General features: G+C 43.3%; 1 protein-coding gene across 6 annotated transcripts in view; it reads left to right on the forward strand.

Moving 5' to 3' along the window:
- Nucleotides 1–22,511, forward strand: part of USP32 (ubiquitin specific peptidase 32) — a 206,466-nt gene that overhangs the window by 58,226 nt on the left and 125,729 nt on the right. For all 6 annotated transcript variants that reach the window (XM_087925228.1, XM_087925232.1, XM_087925236.1 and 3 more), the window contains exon 2: nucleotides 5,741–5,868. In XM_087925228.1, coding sequence (XP_087781354.1) covers nucleotides 5,741–5,868 — 128 coding nt within the window. The remainder of the gene's footprint in view (nucleotides 1–5,740; nucleotides 5,869–22,511) is intronic.

The raw sequence follows: 22,511 nt of genomic DNA on the forward strand, positions 1-22,511 counted from the left end.
TCAGAACCTGCTGAATCCCACCTCTGAGTCACACGGTTGTTAAGCGAACCTGGCTTCCCCATTGACTTGGCTGGTCAGAAGGTTGCAAAAAAGGAGATCGCATGACCCCAAGGACACCGCAGCTGTCATTACTGTGAGTCGGTTGCCCAGGGTCCAGATTTTGATCAGGTGACCATGGAGATGTTGCAACAGTCATAAGTGTGAAAAATGATCATAAGCCACTTTTTTCAGCATGGTTGCAACTTGGAACAGTCCCTTCTAAGTCGAGGAGTACCTGTATTGTTTAGCTCCTTTTTGACAGCTAGCCTTGTTGCGAGTCCGAATCAAAAAGTCAATCAGTAAATTAATTCATCACTAAATTGATTTCAAGAGCCCCAGGGAATTCTGGGAGTTGAAGTCCAACCTCTTAAAAGTTGTCCAGCTTCAGAAATGCTGCTGCTTTTCAAGAATCTGCTAAATAACCCCGGCTATTTCCTCCCTTCCACAATATTTATGAAGCTTCAATATTTAATTCTATGTAAGAGCCTCCTTCTGGGAAAGGAGTCTATCCCTCATCCATCTCCGTCGCTAAAGGCCGGGCAGCTCATTCCACACTTGAAAGGCAACACGGATGCGAATGAGTTGGAAGAGAAACAGCTGACCGCATGTTTTAAGTTTAAGAACTAGCTCCAGGCTGCGTATCATTTTCATAAGTTATGTCTGAGGCTAGACAGTAGCTGCTGGATTTGGGTTTGGCTAGTCTAGAGCAGGGGTCTCCAACCTTGGCAACTTTAAGACGAGCGGACTTCAACTCCCAGCAAAGCTGGCTGAGGAACTCTGGGAGTTGAAGTCCGCTCGTCTTAAAGTTGCCAAGGTTGGAGACCCCTGCTCTAGAGAAAAGAAGGACTGGAGGGGACATGAGGGCGGTGTTCCAGTCTTTGACGGCCTGCCACAAAGAGGAGCGGGGCGGTCAATTTCCCAAAGCACCAGAAGGCAAGGCAAGAAACAATGGATGGAAACTAACTCACTAACTAAGCTAACTAACAATGGATGGGTTAACTCACTGCTCACACCAGGAATTCGATTCTGGCCAGCTCACGGTTGACTCAGCTTTCCGTCCTTCTGAGGTCGGTAAAATCTTGTTGACAAGATGCTGACTCCGTAAACTGTTTACAGAGGGCTGCAAAGCACCGTGAAGTGATAATATAAGTCTTCAGTGCAATTAATTCTCCAAAGCACCTGAAGGCAGGACAAGAAACAATGGGTGGAAACTCATCAAGGAGAGAAACAACATGGAATTAAATAGAGAAACTCACAGTGGGGACAATTAACCAGTGGAACAGCTTGCCTCCAGAAGTTGTGGGTGCTTCATCCCTGGAGGCTTTCAAGAAGAGACTAGTTACTTGTCTGAAATGGTATATAGGGTCTTCTGCTTAAACAGGGGGCTGGACTAGAAGACCTCCAAGGTCCCTTTCAGCTCTATTCTGATTCTGATTTTGCTGGTTCTAAGGCACTTACTGCTCTTTCTCCTGACGTGTATTTTAAAAATACCCTGTGATACTGCTATTTCCACCGACATGTTTTTTTTAAAAACACCCTCCTGATATTTTTTTAAATGAGCTCTTAGAGAGAAAGTGGCTGAAATCAAAAGAAGCCAATCATGCCCATCTCAGGAAAAATCAATGAGACAATAAAATATTAAATACACTTAAGAGGAAATAATATTTAACTTCAGCTAATTCAATTTTTATTAAATTAATTTCAATATTATTACAGGTAGTCCTTGACTAACAGCCAAAACTGAGGCCAGATTATCTTTTGTTGCTGAGCAAGGTAGCTGGTTAAATGAATTGCACCCCATTTTACAACTGTTTTTTTTTGCCACAGTTGTTAAGTGAATCGCTGTGATTGTTAAGTGAATTGCGCAGTCATTAAGCGAATTCCGACTTTCTCCATTGATTTGACTTGCCAGAAGCCAACTGGGAAGGTTGAAAACAGGGATCGTATGAACCTGGGACACTGCGCCCATCATAAATATGTGAGTTGGGCAGCTGTATATTTTTGTGGAATAAATAAATGAATGATAAAATGCTGGTTTCCAAGTGCCTCAATTTTGATCACCTGACTGTAGGGATGCGAGGACTGGTTATACGTCATTTTTTTTCAGTGCCATTGTAACTTCAGACGGTTGTAAGTCAGAGTCTACCTCTACAGGTAGTCCTTGATGTACGACCCCCAATTGAGCCCCAAATTTCTGTTGTTAAGTGAGAATTGGTTCAATGAGTCTTGCCCCTTTTTATGGCCTTTCTTGCCACAGTTGCTAAGTGAATCACTGCAGTTGATAAGTTAGTCACCTGGTTGTCAAAGTTAACCTCGCTTCCCCATTGACTTGGCTTATCAGAAGATTGCGAAAAATGGTCACACAATCCCGTGGTATGCTGCAGCGGTCATAAGTAGGAACCAAGCCTCTGGATTTTGATCACATGATCATGGGGATGCTGCAAAGGTTGTCATGAAAAATTGTTATAAGTCGCTTTTTTCAGTGCCGTTGTAACTTTGAAGTGTCACTAAATGAACTGTTGTAAGTCAAAGACTATCTGTATGCTAATTTAGGTCTCCCAGTGCTGAGCAAAGACATTTGGAGATATTTCAGGAGAACTTGATTGGCTGATGGATGGCAAAGACTCCATCTTTGATCGACAGTGGTTTGTCACGGGGGGACACGATAGCAGGATTCCAGTATTTGAGGGGCTGCCACAAAGAAGAGAGGGGGTCAATTTATTCACTGAAGCAGCAGAAGGCAAGACAAGAAACAATGGATGGAAATGAACCAAGGAGAGAAGCAACCTGGAATTAAGGAGAAACTTCCTAATAGTGAGGACAATTAACCCATGGAACGGCTTGCCACCAGAAGTTGTAGGTGCTTCATCACTGGAGGTTTCTAAGAAGAGACTGGACAGCCACTTGTCTGAAATGGTATAGGGCCTCCTACTTGAGCAGGCGGCTAGATTAGAAGACTTCCAAGGTCCCTTCCAATTCTGTTTACTCTACTCTACTCTACTCTACTCACTTCCAGCTCTATTCTGATTCTGATTCAAAGGCTTCCACTTGCATCATTTTTTTAGATTTATCTATTAAATTTATCGGCCAGCCCTCTCACCATTAGCGACTGTAGGTGGCATGTAAATGAGGTATTAGCATAGTATTTCACAGTTTCTTGCTAAGGGTCAACCACGGGGCATATGCAACCCACCTGGCCTCGGCTGATGGTTCTACCTTTCTTAGATTTTGTTGTTTCCCCCCTGTCAATTTGAGTCCCGCAGTGCTTTTGTGCCGCTGATAATGGTTGTCAACCATCTTGGTGACAACTCTTTTTTTCCTTCTGTGAATAAGCAAAGATAATAACAGTGCTTGGCAGTCCAGCGGGTGTTTGTTTGGGAGCATTAGTGCTTTATATCCAAGAAAATTGGGGACCGAGAAGGATTCTTCTCACAGTCGAGAATTCCCCTACTTCAGATTCACATCATAGTACAAATAGCAAAGTTCCTACGGAGCTAAGAAAAACACAGTAAATATTTTAGCAGTGAAACTGAAAAATGAGTATTCTGGTTTTCTTAAAAAAAAATCCTGTTTTATTCCTCTGTCCATCTACTCCAGTGATGGCAACCCTTTTTGCTGTGGTGTGCTGAAAGCACATGCACCAGCACCCACAATGCAATGCGCCCCACCCACCCTGTGCATGTGTGCACAACAACCCCACTCTGCCACCTTACCTGCACTGCACATGCACACGCCTCCCAGCTGATTTTTGGCCCATTTGAGGCTGTTTTCGCCTCCCGGAGGCTTGAGGGAATCCTCAGGAGGCTGAAAATGGGCCCATTTTGGCACTTCCGGTTTTTCCGGAAGGCCCGTTTCTTGGCCTCCTGAGGCTGTAGAGGCTTCCCTCAAGCCTCCAGGAGGGCTAAAACTGCCTCAAATGGACCGAAAATCAGCTGGGAGGCAGTGCAGGTAAGTTTGGCTGGGGCTTGCGTGCCCACACAAATGGCTCTGCGTGCCACAGGTTTGTCATCACGGATCTACTTGGTTCAAAATTCTGAATTGAGTCAGTTTTTGAAATGCTGAGTTGCAACAGAAGAGCTGTATAAGGAGAAAATTTTAGGTGCTGACCATTAGGCACAATATACTGTACATGTATGAATTGGATTGGAAGTGAAAGATTGTGCTGGGAATAAAAAAATAGTTCTCAGCTTATGACCACAATAGGGACCAGAATTTTTGTTGTTAGGCAAGGCAGTGGTTTAGTGAATCCTATCTGATTTCATGACCTTTTTGCCATGGTTGTTAAGCAAATCACTGCAGTTGTTAAATGAATCATGCCGTCATTAAGCAGATCTGATTTCCCCCATTGAGTTTGCTGGGTTGGAAGCTGGCTGGGAAAAATCACAAATGGTGATCACATGACCCCAGGATGGTGCATAATATATGCCAATTGCCATTTCTAAAACGACAAATTTATCTAATTGGCAAAAGCAAAGTCAAAATTTCATATATATTTTTTCATCAGAAGCAGAAAATCTAGAGGTCATATTTAAGTGAAAAATGTACTTAAATATATTCTCCTCTTTAAATAAAATAATCAATCTAACCATTCCTGCTTTATCTTCCTTGCTATGGAAATAGTATGTATTTCTATTGGCACCTAATAATCTTTGTGAACCATCACCATTTTTATTAACAAAAGTTCACTATATTCTTTCAAATTCTTTGACCTTACCAAGAGAAATACTCTAGAACTCTACTTACATACTAATAGGTAAAAGCAAAAAGTCGAGGCTGAAGTGTTTTTATCTTGCACTGTGCTAAAAAAAAAATGGAAGTCAACACCTTTTTCTTCTTCTTTTTTCCTTTGTACCTCACATCATGTTTTCCCCCTCTCCTTTTCCTTCCCTTAATTTCCCATTTCTATTTTTCTTTGTATTTTATATATTAAATAATAAATAAATAGATATATAAATGCATGCCAGTTGCCAAGCACCCAAATTTTGATCATATGACGGTGGGGATGCTACAACGGTCATAAGTGCAGGGACTGACCTTATATAAGTGCTATTGTAACTTTGAACGGTCTCTAGTTGAATCATTGTACGTCAAGGACTACTGTAGCTTATTCTTGCATCTCTTCATTCAGACTTTTGAGGAAGACCCAGCAGTACGTTCAAAAGTGGTCAACCTCCTATATAGAAAACTGTCTCTAAGATGGACGTGTGGTTGAGTTTGCCTTATGAGACAAATGGTCTATAGATGTCTTAATCTCACTCTCTCTTTTTTTTCCTTTTTTGAATAGTTGAGGCAGGGTTGTCAAACTCGATTTCATTGAAATGTGGGATTGTGTTTGACCTCGGGTAGGCGGGAGGCGTGGCCAGCTTGGCGTCCCTTGTATCGGGGGCGCCTGTGGCGGCCCGAGTGCTCTGCCACTGAAAACAGGCTCACGAGCTCCATTTTCAGTCGCGACGGCCTCCTGCAACCCTCTACCAATGAAAATGGAGCTGTTTATTTGCTGGCAGAGGCTCCGCCGGCCACTCCTTCGCTGTTTCCAGGGTGGCCCCATGGGCCAGATCTAAGCGCCCCAGGGGCCAGATTTGGCCCGCGGGCCTTGAGTTTGACACCCCTGAGTTAAGGAGTGCAAAGAGTCCTTATTTAAAACAAATGTGCCTAATTCCTCTCCCCTCCCTCCCTCTCCCTTTTCTTCTGTTCAATACAGTGACGGACGTAGAGCTAAAACGGCTGAAAGATGCCTTCAAGAGGACCTGCGGACTCTCGTGTTACATGAGCCAACAATGCTTCATTCGGGAAGTTCTCGGAGATGGAGTTCCTCCAAAGGTTGCAGAGGTAATTTCTCTTCCCGCCGTCTGTCTCCTACACACACACACACACACACACACACACACACACACCAGTGCAGAAAGCGGTGTTTTAAAACATTTCAAGTGAACAATACCAAGTGAAGAAGCATTTCACGGAGGAGATAATTAGGTTTTTTTTCTGCACAGGGATAAGCTCCCTCTTTTTTTCGATGCCGCTGGGCATTTTTCAGCTCAAGGACAAAACAGATCCCCTTGCCTTCTTGTACATAAAAATAATTTGTCATTCACGTTTGCCTGCCAACTGGCAACCTGGCTGAATTTGAAATATTCATTGAACTTTATTGCCAGGTATGCAGGTTACAGGTGGGGTCAGAACCAGTAAGTTTGGATCTTTGGAGGTCTTTCTTTATTGGTGTCAGAAGCACTTAGAAATTATAGACGTACAACATTCAACACTGAGCGAATAAAAGAGGTATAAAACAGGTCATAGGAATATAAAAAGGTAAAGGTTTCCCCGTCAGTCGTGTCCACCTCTGTTTCTTGGCTGAGGGAGCCAGCATTGTCTGAAAACATTTTCCATGTGGCCAGCCTGATTATATGTCGGGGCACATGGAATGCTGTTACTTTCCCACTGAAGTGGTACCTATTAATCGACTCACATGTTTTCTAATTGCTAGATAGCCAGGAGCTGGAGCAAGTGACGGGAGCCCAACCTGTTGCTCAGAGCTCGGGTCTCAAACCTGGGCTGTCAACTCTCCAGCTGACAAACTCAGCATCTTTAGCCAACGAGCCATTGTGCCCTCTATATAGAATAAATAGTATTAAAACTAAATAACATTTACTGGGCATCGGGCCACACTGACAGAGCCGAATTGGCGCAGTGATTAGAATGCAGTACTGTAGTCTATTTCTGCGGACTGCCGACTCCCTGCAATTTGCCAGTTCAAATCTCACCAGGCTCAAGGTTGACTCAGCCTTCCGTCCTTCCGAGGTGGGTAAAAAAAGATTGTTGCGGGCAAGAGGCTGACTCTGTAAGCCGCTTAGACAGGGCTGTAAAAGCACTGTGAAGTGGTATATATGGTAAGTCTAAGTGCTGTTGCTGTTTCTCTCGCCAGCATGAGGTCTTCCTTCACACATGTTGAAGGACATTGTATGCACCATAGTATATGTGAGGTGCATTGTTCTTCTCTACATTCATACCGAGTCTTCTATAAGGAAGCCCCATTTTCTTAGATTGTCCTTTGATCTCCCTCCCCTGGCATGCAGTCTATTTAGCTATTAAGCTAAGAGAGGGGAGGGTTATTACAGTGGGTTGTTGCTTAACTGTGTCAGCTTTGTCCTGGATTTGCTGTGCTGGCACAGCATAGAGAATATGAATTGATCCTTTATTTGGCCTTTTGTGTCTTGGCTTTAGGGAGCGCTATGTGACTGGCAAAGCTTAACATTTGATTGACCAGTTAGTTCTTTACCTGCTACTTGAAAGGATATTTCTGTCAAGTCAAAAATGTGATCTCATGCAAGCTCGCTGCTTTAAGTGTCAAGGGTCAATTATAGCCTTATGTATTTGGTGCCTTTGGGATTTCTTTTTTTGTATTATCTGACTGTCAGGGAAGGCTTTTCAATATCATGATGGATATATTTTCTTATATACTCAGCTTGTTGTTGGGGAATATTAAATCCTCCAGGTTTAGGGCTGCAGAGGCTTTAAAGATATGTTCTAAAGCAGGGGTGTCAAACTCGATTTCATTGAGGGCCGCATCAGGGTTGTTGTTCTGACCAAGGCTTCCGAGATCGTCATTACGCACATGCTTATTTTAAAAACAAGTCTTGTTTTATTGCAATACTGGGAATTACTTTCATTCCCAGCCGGTAATGAATCTCAAACAGTCCCCTGAGATAAGCACCCACCTTTCTTCCTGCGAAGTGCTGCCAACAACAGAAGTGTCCAATGAACCAGAACAAAAACCAACCAAAGTACAAAGAGTTTCAAGAATGAATCTGAACCAAATGAACGACTTTGCTTTCTGCAAAGGTTTCGTCATCTTTACCTGTCCTTTATACCTTAGGGAGGGCAATCACCTCCCAGCCTTACTGCTGTCTACACAGGCTGCCGGCGAACACAAAAGTTGTGGTTCTTTGCGGGGTGGGTGGGACGTGGCCAGCTTGATGTCACTCATGTCGGGGGAGCCTGTGGTGGGCCGAGCACTCTGCCAGTGAAAACGGCTGTGTGGGGACCCCCCCACTTCCGTTTTTCACTGCCAGAGGCACCGCTGGCTGGTCCTTTGCTGTTTCCAGTATGGGCCCGATTTAAGCACCCCATGGGCCGGATTCAGCCTGCGGGCCTTGAGTTTGACACTCCAGCAGTTCTAAAGGGCCAGGTTAGGGACAGATTATCCTAGAGAAGGTCTACATATGTAATCACTAAAGGTTGACCCCAACTTGATACATAATCTAAACTTCCGGATTCTATGTGAGTCATTTTGGCCACAGGTCTATAGATGTTATCATTCAATATCAATAGAATATTTGTAGGTTAGGGTTGAATACTTGGGTCCTTGGTGCTCTCTGAACTTGGCTGCTTTCTGGCAGACATTTCATTACCCAACTTGGTAACATCATCAGTGCTAGAAAGAAGTGAGGTTTGCTCTTTGTTAATATACAAGTGGCTTGCCCTGTCACTGTTGGTAGGAGTTTTCTTGGTGGTTCCTTGATTAGGCTATTGCTTATTGTTAACTTATTTGTCTGAATTGCTAGTCCTTAATTGGGGTATTGTTTGCTTCTTAATTGTTGGTCAATACTAGCTCAGCAGAGGCTGGAAGGGTACTCGTGTTACTAAGTGGCTGTGGGATATAGACCAAAGCTAATTTACGTGAACTTGATTCCCAGAATCTGCCTTACTTTTCATTTGCTCTCAATGGCTACTGTAATCATATTTTTCTTCATTAATTACCCCTTTATTCCTGTTGCATTCACTTAATTCTCCACCCTCATTCTCAGGTTTCCGCTGTACAACATTTCTTTGATAAAGCAGCTAATTATTTCCAATCCCATTTTTTTCCTCTGTTGTCTACTATTATATAGTGTCACAGCCCCACTAAATAGCCCAGACCAGGAAATCAACTCAACAGGAAGAGTAAAATTTGCAAGTCTGATTGTACATATTGAATGAGGGGTTTTTGGTGTTCACTGAGCTTGGTTGTTTTCTTGAAGACGTTTCATTATCCAAACTAGGTAATATCATCAGTGCTAGAAGAGAGTGGGGTTTGTTCTTTTTATATATATAGCGTCTTGCCCTGTCGGTGTTGGTGGAATGTTCTTGGTGGTCCCTCCCAGCTATCAGCAGGCACATAGAGATAAACAACATCTACACACCATTCAAAACAGATCATCAAAAAGCCAAAAAGGAAACCAGAGGACCAAAAGACTCCCTCACCAGCAATCAATTTCCAGATAAGCAGAAATTAACACCAAGATCAATACTGGACCGACTATCCATGCCGATCAGTGCATTCTTGTGGCATGTCTGCCTTATTTACTCATCTCTAGCTTTCTCCAGACTGTTTTGGATGTTTGGATATAACACTTGTGCCTTGAAAACATAAATAGTACTTATAGCAATAGCACTTAGATTTATTTCCCACTTCATAGTGCTTTATAGCCTTCTCTACGTGGTTTACAGACTCAGCATATTGCCCCTAACAATCTGGGTCCTCATTTTACCAACTTCGGAAGGATGGAAGGATGAGTCAATCTTGAGCCAGTCAGGATCGAACTGCATCGAGTTAGCCTGCAATGTTGCATTCAAACCATTGCCCCACCATGATGAAGGAGAAGTCCCTGGATTTGTTTTTAATCCGTAGACACCTCGGCTTCCATTTCTTTCTCCTGACTGTCCTGTTGGAGCAGAAAAGTCACTCATATTTTAGGGAAGGGAACGTGATTATTTCAGGGTGTGCCATCTAAATGGAAACCTTCTGTCTCGCCTCTTTTTAAATTGCGCTTTTCCATTAATCTTTCCATTTTTTTCCCCTGGTGCCGGTTCGCAAGAGCTTTTAAGAGCTGGGTCAGCGGCTCAGAAGTCTGTCTAGAGAATTGTTAACAAGGGCTGTTACTTGTTTTCACTCTGTTTTAGAGCACATTTCAGATTGTTGCAGATCAGACTGACCAGCACTGTTGATTCACGAAATTGCTCTTTGTCTAAGGGATGTTAATTCTTCTCATGATCAGATACGGATGCTCATGGCAAAACTACTTTTTAAAAAAAAAAAAATCTTGCCCTTAAGAACAGCAATGTGATCTGGGAACCCATGGCGGCCTCAAGACCTTTCTGTGAAGTTAAATAAATAAGTAATTTGAAAGTTCCTCAGGGTTTCTTTCTAACCCGGTAAACATCAGTAGATTTCATCTGCATAAGCCAAAGCTTAAGAACCTTAAGGGGTCCCGAGACCCAAGGTTTAGGAACCGCTACCTGAGAGCAGGGGTGAGCAACTGTGGCCTCTTTTGTGGACTTTAGCTCCCAGAATTCCTGAGCCACTTCAGTGTTTCATTTAACAACTGTGGCAAGAAAGGTCATAAAATGAGGCACAACTCACTGACCAACCATCTCACTGAGCAACAGAAATTTTGCTCAGAAGTGATTGGACTCCCATCTGTCAGAAATGCTGTAGGGTTTCCTGCTTGGGTGGGACTAGATGACCTACAAGGTCCCTTCCAACTCTTGATTATCTGTTATCTGAGTCACCCTGAGGGAGTCGGGGGGGGCATACAAATGTTCTTTTAAGTTCTTAAATTTTATGATGGATTTCTTTAAAAAGAATCGCAATTTTTTTTTTTTAGCGTGGCCGATGCTAGTCGCGCACTATGTTTCCCCATGCCGCCTTGAGGGCCACAAACAGGGGAAGGGGAAAAAAAATGGCCTGCCTAAATCCAGAGAGATCCACTATTGGCACCATGAGAAGGGATGCTTTAAAAATAAACCTTGTGGCACCTGCTAACTTGCTGACTGAGCCACTTGCCTGCAACAGTCTCTCTTCCTCCCCCTCCCCAATTCTGACTAATTCTCCCATTTTGGGGAACAGCCCACTAAAGACAGACAAGAGAGCACAGCTGTTTCCCACCCCTCCAGTCCTCCCATTCTATTCCTGTTGAGAAAATTCTTTTTTTTCCCCCTTCTCTTGATGGTTGGATGTAGCAGGAAGGGACAGGTGCAATTTTTGTTCTAGAGCCAAATTTGGAGAAACCTGCTTCTCTCTGCCTCCCTTCTCCCCCACCCCCTGCCCCCCCCAAATACCAAGACATTCTACTGACCTTCCCTAACCCAACTGGGGTATATCAAGCTGGAAGGGGTTGACGGATTAAGAGAAGGCTCCCATCTCTCACTCAACCCTGCTCATCTTGCTCCCTTCCTCCCCATCTTTTAAATTGTAACTTCTTATTGCTAAAAGGTATATTTACTGTTCGTGTTTTTATTGGCTTTTAATTTTATAAGCCACCCAGGGTTGCTTCAAAGGGAAATGGGTGACAATTCAAATCAAATCAATCAATCAATCTATAAATAGAGAGAGTACAGGTAGTCCTCAACTTGCAACCACGGTTGAGCCCAAAATTTATGATGTTGAGCGGGAAGTTTGTTGAGTTTTGCCCCACGTTACGACTTTTCTTGACACTGTTTTGCTAAGCGAATCACTGATGTTCAATCAGGGACTGCCCCAAAGAAGGGGGAGTCAAGCTATTCTCCAAAGCAGGGGTCTCCAACCTTGGCAACTTTAAGCCTGGCGGATTTCAACTCCCAGAATTCCCCAGCCAGCAACAGGCTAGACAGCAGGAGACCGTGAGTTCAAATTCTACCTTAGTAAAGAAAGCCAGCTGGGTGACTTTGGCTCAGTCAGTTACTCTCAGCTCATCCCACCATGCTAGCTGGGGAATTTTGGGAGTTGAAGTCCACAAGTCTTAAAGTTGCCAGGGTTGGAGACCCTTAGTCTAAAGCAACTTACTAACTCTCTCATGGTCCTGTAGGGGGGGAAAAACTTGACAGAATGGACGATGTTCAAAAAAAAGGTGTGAGAAATAGTTGAAAGGTTGTATTGTGTAATTTTGAAAGCTATTTCACTGGGGAAGAGGGGAATGTGTATATATGAAAGTATTGATTTTTCTGGTATGAATGATTAAATATCTCAGCATCTCCCATTAAGTGAATTCAGATCTAGATATGGCCTTATTTATTTCTGATAAAATAGTTATTTTTTTTCTGTCACTGTAGAAACTATTATTGATTAATATGCCGACATTACTTGCAGATTCTACTGTGTACATGTGCAGCAGTAAAGATTGGAAGTGGGAAGAGTGTAATATATAAATTGGGAAGTTGCAAAGCAGGGAATATACAGTAGTAAGTTGCACATAAGTCCTTGTGAACAGCACAGGTGTTCAAATTTCATAGGCCCAATTAAATTTGCAGACCTCAGGATTTGGGAATGAGCTTTGAAAAACACACAGATATTATCTGATGGGGCTGAAAGTGTTAGGAAAAAACGTTTTTATAGTTTTATGGTCCTCATGCAGCCATACCTGTTGTTCCTCAAACTACAAGAAATAAATACAATGTTTCACAAGTTGTATGTCTGAGGATTAGCCGGGTTTTTACTCTGAAAGCTTATTACTGCATCATAAATCAATGCATGTAAAGGTAAGATAAAATCTGGGATCCTTGCAGCAGCAGTTAAACTGTCTTTAATATAAAGAATCATTTTCATCTGAGAGCCAGTTTAGCGATTAAGGCACCAGGCTAGAAACTGGGAGACTGGGAATTCTAGTCCCACTTTGGGCATGAAAGCCAATTGGGCGACTTGGAGCCAACCACCAGGAGACTGTGAGTTCTAGTCCCAGTTTAGCCCTGAAAGCCAATTGGGCGACTTTGGACCAATTGCCAGAAGACTGTGAGTTCTAGTCCCAGTTTAGCCCTGAAAGCTAATTGGGCAACTTTGAATCAATCACCAGTTCTAGTCCCACCTCAGTAATGAAAGCTAGTTGAACGACTTTGGACAAATTGCCAGAAGACTGTGTTCTAGTCCCGCCTTAGCAATGAAAGCCAGTTAGGCAATTTGAGCCAATCACCAGGAGACTGTGAGTTCTAGTTCCAGCTTAACCTTAAAAGCCAATTGGGCAACTTTGAGCCAATCACCAGAAGACTGTGCGTTCTAGTCCCACCTTAGCAATGAAACCAATTGGGTGACTTTGGGCCAATCACCAGGAGTCTGTGAGTTCTAGACCTGCCTTAGCCATGAAAACCAGCTGAGTGATTGTGGGCCCTCTCTCTCAGCCCAACCCACCTAATCGGGTGGTTGTTGTAGGGACAATAGGAGGAGGAAGATGTGTTGGATATGTTCTCTGCCTTATTGATGAAACTAATAAAGGTGGGCTACAAATAAAATTAATAAATAAACTTCTCAAATCACACCAGGATACATAGTTCACAGCTCGGTTAAACCCCACTTCAAACGAAACTCATCAGCTCCACCAGAGAATGCTTTTCCTTCCTTCCAGCCACCACTATTAATTGCAACATAAGCAGATCTGTTTAGAAGGCGTCAAGCCTCTTCTCTGGCATGGAGAAATATTAATAGAAGGGGTTTTGAGTATTATAAAGGAGTCAGCTATGTAACACTTAAAAAAATACCACATCTGCCTGCTTAGCTTTGAAAGCGGCTCGTAGTTGCCCTGGGTATTTTCAAGGTAGACAAAACAAGGATTGTAATATATGAGGTCTGCAAAACCTGAGCTACGGGTTTGAGAGGTGATCAACCTTACTGTGGCCCAGCCCGGTATGCCTCAAATACTTGAATCCCATCGTAGGCACAGTGATTTGTTAGGAGAAAGGAGAAAGATAGGAGAAGATGATTCTTCGACATTGAATCTTGCAGAGAGGGTGAGCTGTAGATTGAAGAGCTTTAGTTCAAGCGGGTGGGGGAACAGAGTTTGGAGGCCCCCCGAGCCCCACGGTTGCCAGGGTGTGAAAAATGAGAGGCTCTCTTGCCTTAGCATTTCATCTCAATCCTTCTGTTTCTACTGTTTGGGGCATCCATTTGGTATTGATCCATCTACGGTGGCTTAAAAACTCATTATTGTGATACCAGGAGTGAAGAAAAAGCCGAAACAGTGATTTAGTGGTTGATCCAAGAAAATAAAAGCAACCTGTGCATTACGGCAGACAAATCACACACTTCAAGGACCACCAGTGTATGCCGGCTTTGAAGGCAAGACAATAATGCTTTCATAGGGTTTTTGGTTTGCATTCTTTCCCTCAGATACCAAACAACATGGACGTGGGCACAAAGAGGCCGCAATTTTAGGACGGGCTTCTACTCTTGTCCCATAGAGGAAGCTTAGCTTGTCAAAAGAAACCACATAACCACATCTTTGATGGTCCTCGGACACCTCTCTTTTGGAAACTGAAGGTTGTGTCAAGAGGTTGGGCCACTGACCCTTCTTGATGTCACATGATACAGGTAGTCCTCGACTCACGACCACAACTGAGCCCAAAATTTCTGTTACTAAATGAGACATTTGCCCCATTTTACGACCTTGCTTGCCAAAGTTGTCAAGTGAATCGTTAGTTGTTTTTTAAAATAAACTTTATTGAATTTTTATTACATTAAAAACATAAAAAAATATATCACTCAGTAACAGCTATTTGTGGTGCTTATCGTATGACAATAATTTGTGCAATACAGGTATTAATTTGTGCATAATTACACTATTCTATCTATATTCTATATTTAATAATTACCTATCCCTAATCTATCTCCGATCTATCCAGCTATACCATTGTTCCCACACCTTATAAAATATTGAAGCTTCTTTATCTTTTAAACTCAGTGATAATTGATCCATTTCAGTACAATTCATAACTTTTTGTATAACTAGTTTCTCTGCAGGTATATATATCACTGTTTCCAACATTGGGCAAAGGCAATCCTGGCCACAATCAATATGTGTCATAATAAATATTTTGTTCTCTTTCATATTTTTTTTTTGAAGATCCTTTTGAGGATCTACAGTTGTTAAGTTAGTTGAATTTCGGTGTCAGAAGGTCACAAAAAGGAATCACGTGACCTCGAGACACTTCAAACCGTCATAAATATGAGCCGGTTGCCAAGCGTCTGAATTTTGATCATGTGACCACAGGGATGCTGAAATGGTCATAAGTGTGGAAAACGGTCATGAGTCACTTTTTTCAGCGTTGTAACTTTGAACGGTCACTAAACGAACTGTTGTAAGTCGAGGTCTACCTTTGTACAAATCTATTGTCAATCAAGTCAACCCAATACCTGTTGCTGTAAGAAAGCTGTTAACTGTTAAACCGCGCCCCCCAAAAGAAATTAAACTTTGAAGCCCTCTGTTACTATATTTACCTCACAGAAACTCTACCAACAGTTTGAAGGCCTGGCGTTTTCTGAAATAATTTTTGTTCTTTCAAGGGAATCTCAGTAAAGCAGCGAAGTTGAGACTCTCGGATTAAATATCCTCCTCCCTCGCCTACAGGTAGTCCTCAACTTGCAACAGTTTAGTGACCATTCAAAGTTACAACAGCACTGAAAAAAGCGACTTATGACCATTTTTCACAGTTAAGACCTTTGCAGCATTCCCCATGGCCATGTGATCAAAACTCAGACGCTTGGCAACTGACTCATATTTATGACGGTTGCAGTGTCCTGGGGTTGTATGATCCGCTTTTGCAACCTTCTGACAAGCAAAGTCAACCGGGAAGCCAGATTCACTTAACAACCAGGTTACTAACAAAACAATTCCCTTGACAAATGTGGCAAGAGAGGTCGTATAATGGGGCAAAACTGAACTTCTCAAATGTCTCACTTAGCCTCAGAAATGTTGGGCTCAGTTGTCACAAATCAACATTCTCTGTAGTATTTTATATCACATTCTCTTAACAAATGCTCCACATATATCAAATTTATTGTCTTGTCCCGGAAGTCGACCCAATACTTGTTTACAGTAAGGAACTGCTCATACCCCCTCTTAAATTAATTAAACTTCAAAAACCTTGTTAAGAGCCCATTGTTATATTTAATTCCCAGAAACTCCACGAATGGTTTCATTTTTTTTCTGCATTTTCTGAAGCACTTTCTGTTCTCCCAGGAGAAGCTTGAAATTGACACTCTGAGATTATATATCCTCCACCCACACCTTCTTTGGAAAATTTAAGTGGTCCATAGAGAAGGCAGAGGAAGGTATCTCTGGGAAAGATCAACATCTGTTTGGAAAGGTCAACACCTGGTTGTTGTCATTCCAGAGTGCAGGAAATTGGTGTGAAGTCACAGGAAAGAGGATTAGCATTGGACATAAGGAAGAACATTTCACTGGTTGGACCAATGATGCAGAAAAGATTGCCCTCACTGTTAAGAAGTTTCTCCTTAATTCCAGGTTGTTTTTGTCCTTGATCAGTTTCCATCTATTGTTTGTTGTCCTGCCTTCAGGTACTTTGGAAGATTAATTGCACTTAGACTTATTTACCACTTTACAGTGCTTTACAGCCCTCTGTAAGCAGCTTATACAGTCAGCATCTTTCCCGCAACAATCTGGGTCCTCATTTTACCGATCTCGGATGGACGGAATGCTGAGTCAACCGTGAGCCGGTCAGAATTGAACTCCTGGAGTGAATAGGGCATTAGCCCTGCAATACCACGTTCTCGCCACTGCGCTACCATGGCTCTGTAATCCTCAACTTACAACCACAGTTGGGATCAAAAGTCCCATTGCTAAACCAGGCAGTTGTTAAATGAGTCTCACCTGATTTTACAACCTTTCTTTGTCATGCTTGTTAAGCGAATCACAGCAGGTAATTGAATGACATTAAGCAAATGTGGCTTACTTCGACTTTGCTTGACGAATGCTGGCTAGGGAGGTTGTTATAAATACATGACAGATGCCAAATTTTGATCGAATAACCATGAGGATGCTGCAATGGTCATAACAGTGAGGACAGGTCATAAATCACTTTGAACGGTTGGTTGTAAGTTGAGGATTACTTGTATGGACTCCCATTTTCTGGGTGTGTTTGGTTATGTTTTTGGTTATCTTTGCTATGCACCATTCCTTATGTGTCTAATCATACTTGGCCAATAAAGAATTCGTTCGTTCATTCATTCGTTCGTTCATTAAAGCCAAGGCAGCCATCTGTCAATCATGCCTAAACTTGGCTTCCTGATGATCACGTGATCCCCTTTTGCCACCTTCTGACAAGCAAAGTCAACGGGGAAGCCAGATTCACTTAACAACGGTGTTACTAATTTAACAGTTTCAGTGATTCACCTAAGGACTATGGCAGAAAAGGTCGCAAAATGGGGTAAAACTCACTTAACCACTGTCTCACTTAGCAACATAAATTTTGGGCTTAATTGTGGTCGTAAGGACTACCTGTACTCCCTTGTCAGTCCAGAGGACTGATGTTGGGTTTTTTTTCTTTTTCTTCTATACCTGCAAATCTCATTTGCAAAGTCACCAGTCTTGGAAATGGGCTTAATTCAAGCCCTGTATAGATTGCCATTTGTAAGGAAGCCTGGCTTTTTTTTTTCATTTACAGTATATATACTGTAAGTCGTTAAATGGCTTTTAACATATGTATTATGTATCTCAAATAATATATTATCTCTAAAAAGTGTGGGGGGGGGGGGGGGGGGGGGGGGTTGCTTTTCCCATTCAGCCTCATTTTGAAGTCTACTTCTGTTCTGAAATGAGGGGGGAGGGGAATCACAACTAAATCCTGACTTTTTAAAAATTGCAGCATGGTACAAATAACACGTGCAGACATCCCTGACAATCTGCAAAAATATTCTTTCCACCCAGCAAAATTCTTTCCACCCAGAAGCTGAATTCGGCGAGGAAAGAAGGTCATTTACATTCGCTGTGGTATTTTGCCAGGTTTTTCTTTTTTTCTTTTTTCAAAGCGGAGGGAAATAAATTTGACAGATCCTTTGGAACCCAACGGCTGTTCCTAGAGCCAAAATAAACGTAGAGGATTATTTTGTACGGTGGGTGATGTTTCTCTAGCCAACCAGGCTTAAATCTCTTTGCTCTCTCTAGTGCTTTGATTTTTCAACTTTGTTAAAAAGCTGAGCTGAACTGCATTAATCTTGTAAAGTAATGAAAACATCCCCTGCTTTAAAGACCAAGTTTTCTATTCATTGTAGTCCCCCTTAATCCAATCAGCCAGGTGTCTCTGTAGTTGCCTTGCTATTAAGGTCCTTAGCTGGAGTTCTCCACAAAGGATTAGTCAAAGCTTTGATGGTACTGCAGAGATGCTAATCAGGTAAAGCTGTATGCTTGCAGCCTTGAAATCCTAGCAATTTAAAAAGCGCCATTGTAGGGATAACTTGAAGGCGGTAGCAAAGATCTGTTATGCAGGTTCCTTAGAAGAAGTTAAGCCTCAGAAGACTGAATACAGACAGTCCTTGACTTACAGCAGTTCATTTAATGACCGTTTGAAGTTAGAACATCACTGAAAAAAGTGACTTACGACTGTTTTTCACATTTACTACCATTGCAGCATCCCTATGATCAAAATTCAGATCCTGGGCAATTGGTTCATATTTATGAAGGTTGCGGCCTCCCAAAGTCACATGACCACCTTTTGCGACCTTCCGACAAGTGAAGTCAGTGGGGGAAACCAAGATTCCCTTAACAACCATGTTTTTACATAGACAACTGCAACGATTCACTTAACCACTGTGGCAAGAAAGGTCAAAAAATGGGGCAAAGATCACTTAACAAATGTTTCACCTAGCAGTAGCATCAATTTTGGGCTCAGATGTGCTCATAAGTTGAGGACTCCCTGTACAGGAGAAATTAATCTATACAGGTGGTCCTCAATATACAACTACAATTGGGACTGAAATTTCTAAGTGAGTCATGGGAGATTATACGTCCTTTTCTGCCACAATTGTTTTAAGAAATGACTGTCGTTACTGTATTTTTTGGAGTATACGATGCACTTTTTCCACCCCACAAAGTGGGTGGGAATGTCTATGCATCTTATACAGCAAATGTTGCTGAACCCCCACCGACCCCCACCCTTTGGCCTCTGCCTTCCAGCAATTTGCCTCCTTGCAGCAAACAGCCTGTTTTAGTTTCAGTTTCGGCTTCAGCACAGCCTGACTAGCACAAGCAGCTGATTGTTGGTTGGATCGGCTTCCCGACGATCAGCTGTTTCAGGCTTCAGGGATTGCCATTGCTTATTGCCGCCTCCGTGCGCCCCATTTTCGACTTCTGCATGCCCCATTTTCTGCCCGTTCCAATACCCGCCGCCTGGAGTGGGCCGGAAATGGGGGCACACAGAGGCTGAAAACTGGATGCAGAGGCCAAAAATGGGGGGCGTGGAGGTGGCAATAGGTAATGGCAATCCCTGAAACCGCTGATTGTCGGGAGGCCGATCCAACGGACAATCAGTTGCTTGTGCTAATCAGGCTGTGCTGAAACTGAAACTGAAACAGGCTGTTCGCTGCAAGGAGGCAAATTGCTGGGAGGCAGAGGCAGATTTTTTTTTCTAGTTTTCCTCCCCAAAAGCTAGGTGCATCTTATACTTTGGAGCATCTTATACTCCAAAAAATACGGTAAGTTAGTAACATGATTGTTAAGTGGATTTGTCAGCAGTTACCCCAATTAAATTATGAGTCTAGGGTCAAACATCCAAAACTTCAAAAGGATTTATTGGGAGTTAACATGTCCGGCACTGCCTGGGTGTAGCAGACTCTGAGACACATTGTCACCCTTGACCTGGGTTTCTCCCCCCACCCCCTGGGTGTATCATAATTCATATTCTCCAATGAGACACATCCATAGACAAGAGTCATCAATCATGTTTCTCCAGTTAGATATTTGCGTGGCAGAAACTTCAGTCATCTCGTTACTATCTTTGAAAACTATTTATGGAATGCACTTTCAATTTCCAAGCTGCCGCACTGCTCTTTCAGACCCCTTTCCCCCTCCTCCCTTTCTTTTGGCAACTCTAAAAAAACCACAGAAATATTTTATGAGTTGACAGAATTAACCTGAACTCTCCTTCATTCAAAGCATCTAGATCAGCGGTGTCAAACTCAAGGCCCACGGGTCAGATGTGTCACGCACTGGCCACACCCACGCCTGGTTTAGCGAAGGGGACAAAAGTTACATTACATCACGTGATGACACCGTGACGATGCAAGTTTGACACCCCTGTCTTATTACAGGTCGTCTTCAACTTGATGACCACAATTGAGCACAAGATTTCGGTTGCTAAGTAAGGCTGTTGTTACATGAGTTTTGCCCCATTTTACAACCTTTTTTTGCTACAGCTGTTAAGCAAATCACTGCAGTTTGTCAGAGTTTGCAGCACATCCAACCAGCATGCAAGTAAATATTTCTGCTGGATTCATTTACATAAGAAACTTCTTTATATACAATACCATACAGCGGAAGTCAGCATACAAAATCAGGGACACAGAAGCAACATTTACAGAAGCAAGTCATTACAGAGTGCAAGAGTTACAGAGATCAAACCAACTTTCATATATAGTCCGGCAAGTCAAAGCCACGCCCAGACTCCAAACTGTCTCTTATGGCCCCATACAAACAAATAATATGTTTCAGTTTCCAAACAGTCCCAGTTGGCTGACCCGTTGCCATGTCTATCCACACAGTCCCCATTGGCTGACCTGTTGCCATGTCTATCCACACAGTCCCCATTGGCTGACCTGTTGCCATGTCTATCCACACAGTCCCCATTGACTGACCTGTTGCCATGTCTATCCACACAGTCCCCATTGACTGACCTGTTGCCATGTCTATTCACACAGTCCCCATTGACTGACCTGTTGCCATGTCTATCCACATAGCCCCCATTGGCTGACCTGTTGCCATGTCTATCCAGCCAGTCCCCATTGGCTGACCTGTTGCCATGTCTATCCACATAGCCCCCATTGGCTGACCTGTTGCCATGTCTATCCACACAGTCCCCATTGCTGACCTGTTGCCATGTCTATCCACACAGTCCCCATTGACTGACCTGTTGCCAGTCTATTCACATAGCCCCATTGGCTGACCTGTTGCCATGTCTATCCACACAGTCCCCATTGGCTGACCTGTTGCCATGTCTATCCACATAGCCCCCATTGGCTGACCTGTTGCCATGTCTATCCACACAGTCCCCATTGGACCTCCCTATCCATCCCCATTGACTGACCTGTTGCCATGTCTATCACATAGCCCCATTGGCTGACCTGTTGCCATGTCCCATCCCCATGGACTGCCACTATCCAGCTGTTGCCATGTCTATCCACATAGCCCCATTGGCTGACCTGTTGCCATGTCTATCCAGCCAGTCCCCATTGGCTGACTTGTTGCCATGTCTATCAACATAGCCCCCATTGGCTGACCTATTGCCATGTCTATTTACACAGTCCCCACTGGCTGACCTGTTGCCATGTCTATTCAAACGGTCCCCATTGACTGACCTGTTGCCATGTCTATCCACACAGTCCCCATTGACTGACCTGTTGCCATGTCTATCCACACAGTCCCCATTGGCTGACCTATTGCCATGTCTATTCACACAGTCCCCATTGGCTGACCTATTGCCATGTCTATTTACACAGTCCCCATTGGCTGACCTGTTGCCATGTCTATTCACACAGTCCCCATTGGCTGACCTATTGCCATGTCTATCTATCTACACAGTCCCCATTGGCTGACCTGTTGCCATGTCTATTCACACAGTCCCCATTGGCTGACCTATTGCCATGTCTATTTACACAGTCCCCATTGGCTGACCTGTTGCCATGTCTATTCAAACGGTCCCCATTGGCTGACCTGTTGCCATGTCTATTCTAGCTCATAATTACTTATACACTGACACAATTGTTAAATGAATTATGCGGTTGTTAAGAGAATTCCCCCATTGACTTTGCTTGTCAGAACCTGACTGGGAAGGTCGGAAATGATGATCTTGTGACCCTGGGACTTTGCAACTGTCGTAAATACCTTCCAGTTGCCAAGTGCCTGGATTTTGATCCCATGATTTGACCAATAATTTCAATCAGAATAGAGCTGGAAGGGACCTCTTCTAGTCCAGCCCCCTGCTCAAGTAGCAGACCCTATACCAGGGGTGTCAAACTTACGGCCCACAGGCCAGATGCGTCATGCGCTGGCCACTCCCACCCCTGGTTTAGCGAAGGGGGGGACGAATTACAATATGTCACAGGACGACAATTTGACAGTTTGACACCCCTGCCCCATAACATTACAGTCAAGTGACTTCCAGTGTTGAAGCACCCACAAATTCTGGAGGCAAGGTGTTCCATTGGTTGATTGTTTCACTGTCAGGAAATTTCTCCTCCGTTCTAAATTGCACCTCTCTTTCAATCAATCAGAACAGAGCTGGAAGGGACCTTGGAGGTCTTCTAGTCCAACCCCCTGCTCAAGCAAGAGACCCTATACCATTTCAGACAAGTGACTGTCCAGTCTCTTCTTAAAAACCTCCAGTGTTGGAGCATTTACAACTTTTGGGGGCAAATCATCCCACTGGTTAATTGTTCTCACTGTCAGGAAATTTCTCCTTAGTCCCAGGTTGCTTCTGTCCTTGATTAGTTTCCATCCGTTGCTTCTTTTCCTGCCTTCTGGTGC

Source organism: Pseudonaja textilis, chromosome 1 (genome assembly GCF_049901715.1).
Source record: "Pseudonaja textilis isolate UNSWEBS1 chromosome 1, rPseTex1.2, whole genome shotgun sequence".
NCBI classification, from domain to species: Eukaryota; Metazoa; Chordata; class Lepidosauria; order Squamata; family Elapidae; genus Pseudonaja; species Pseudonaja textilis.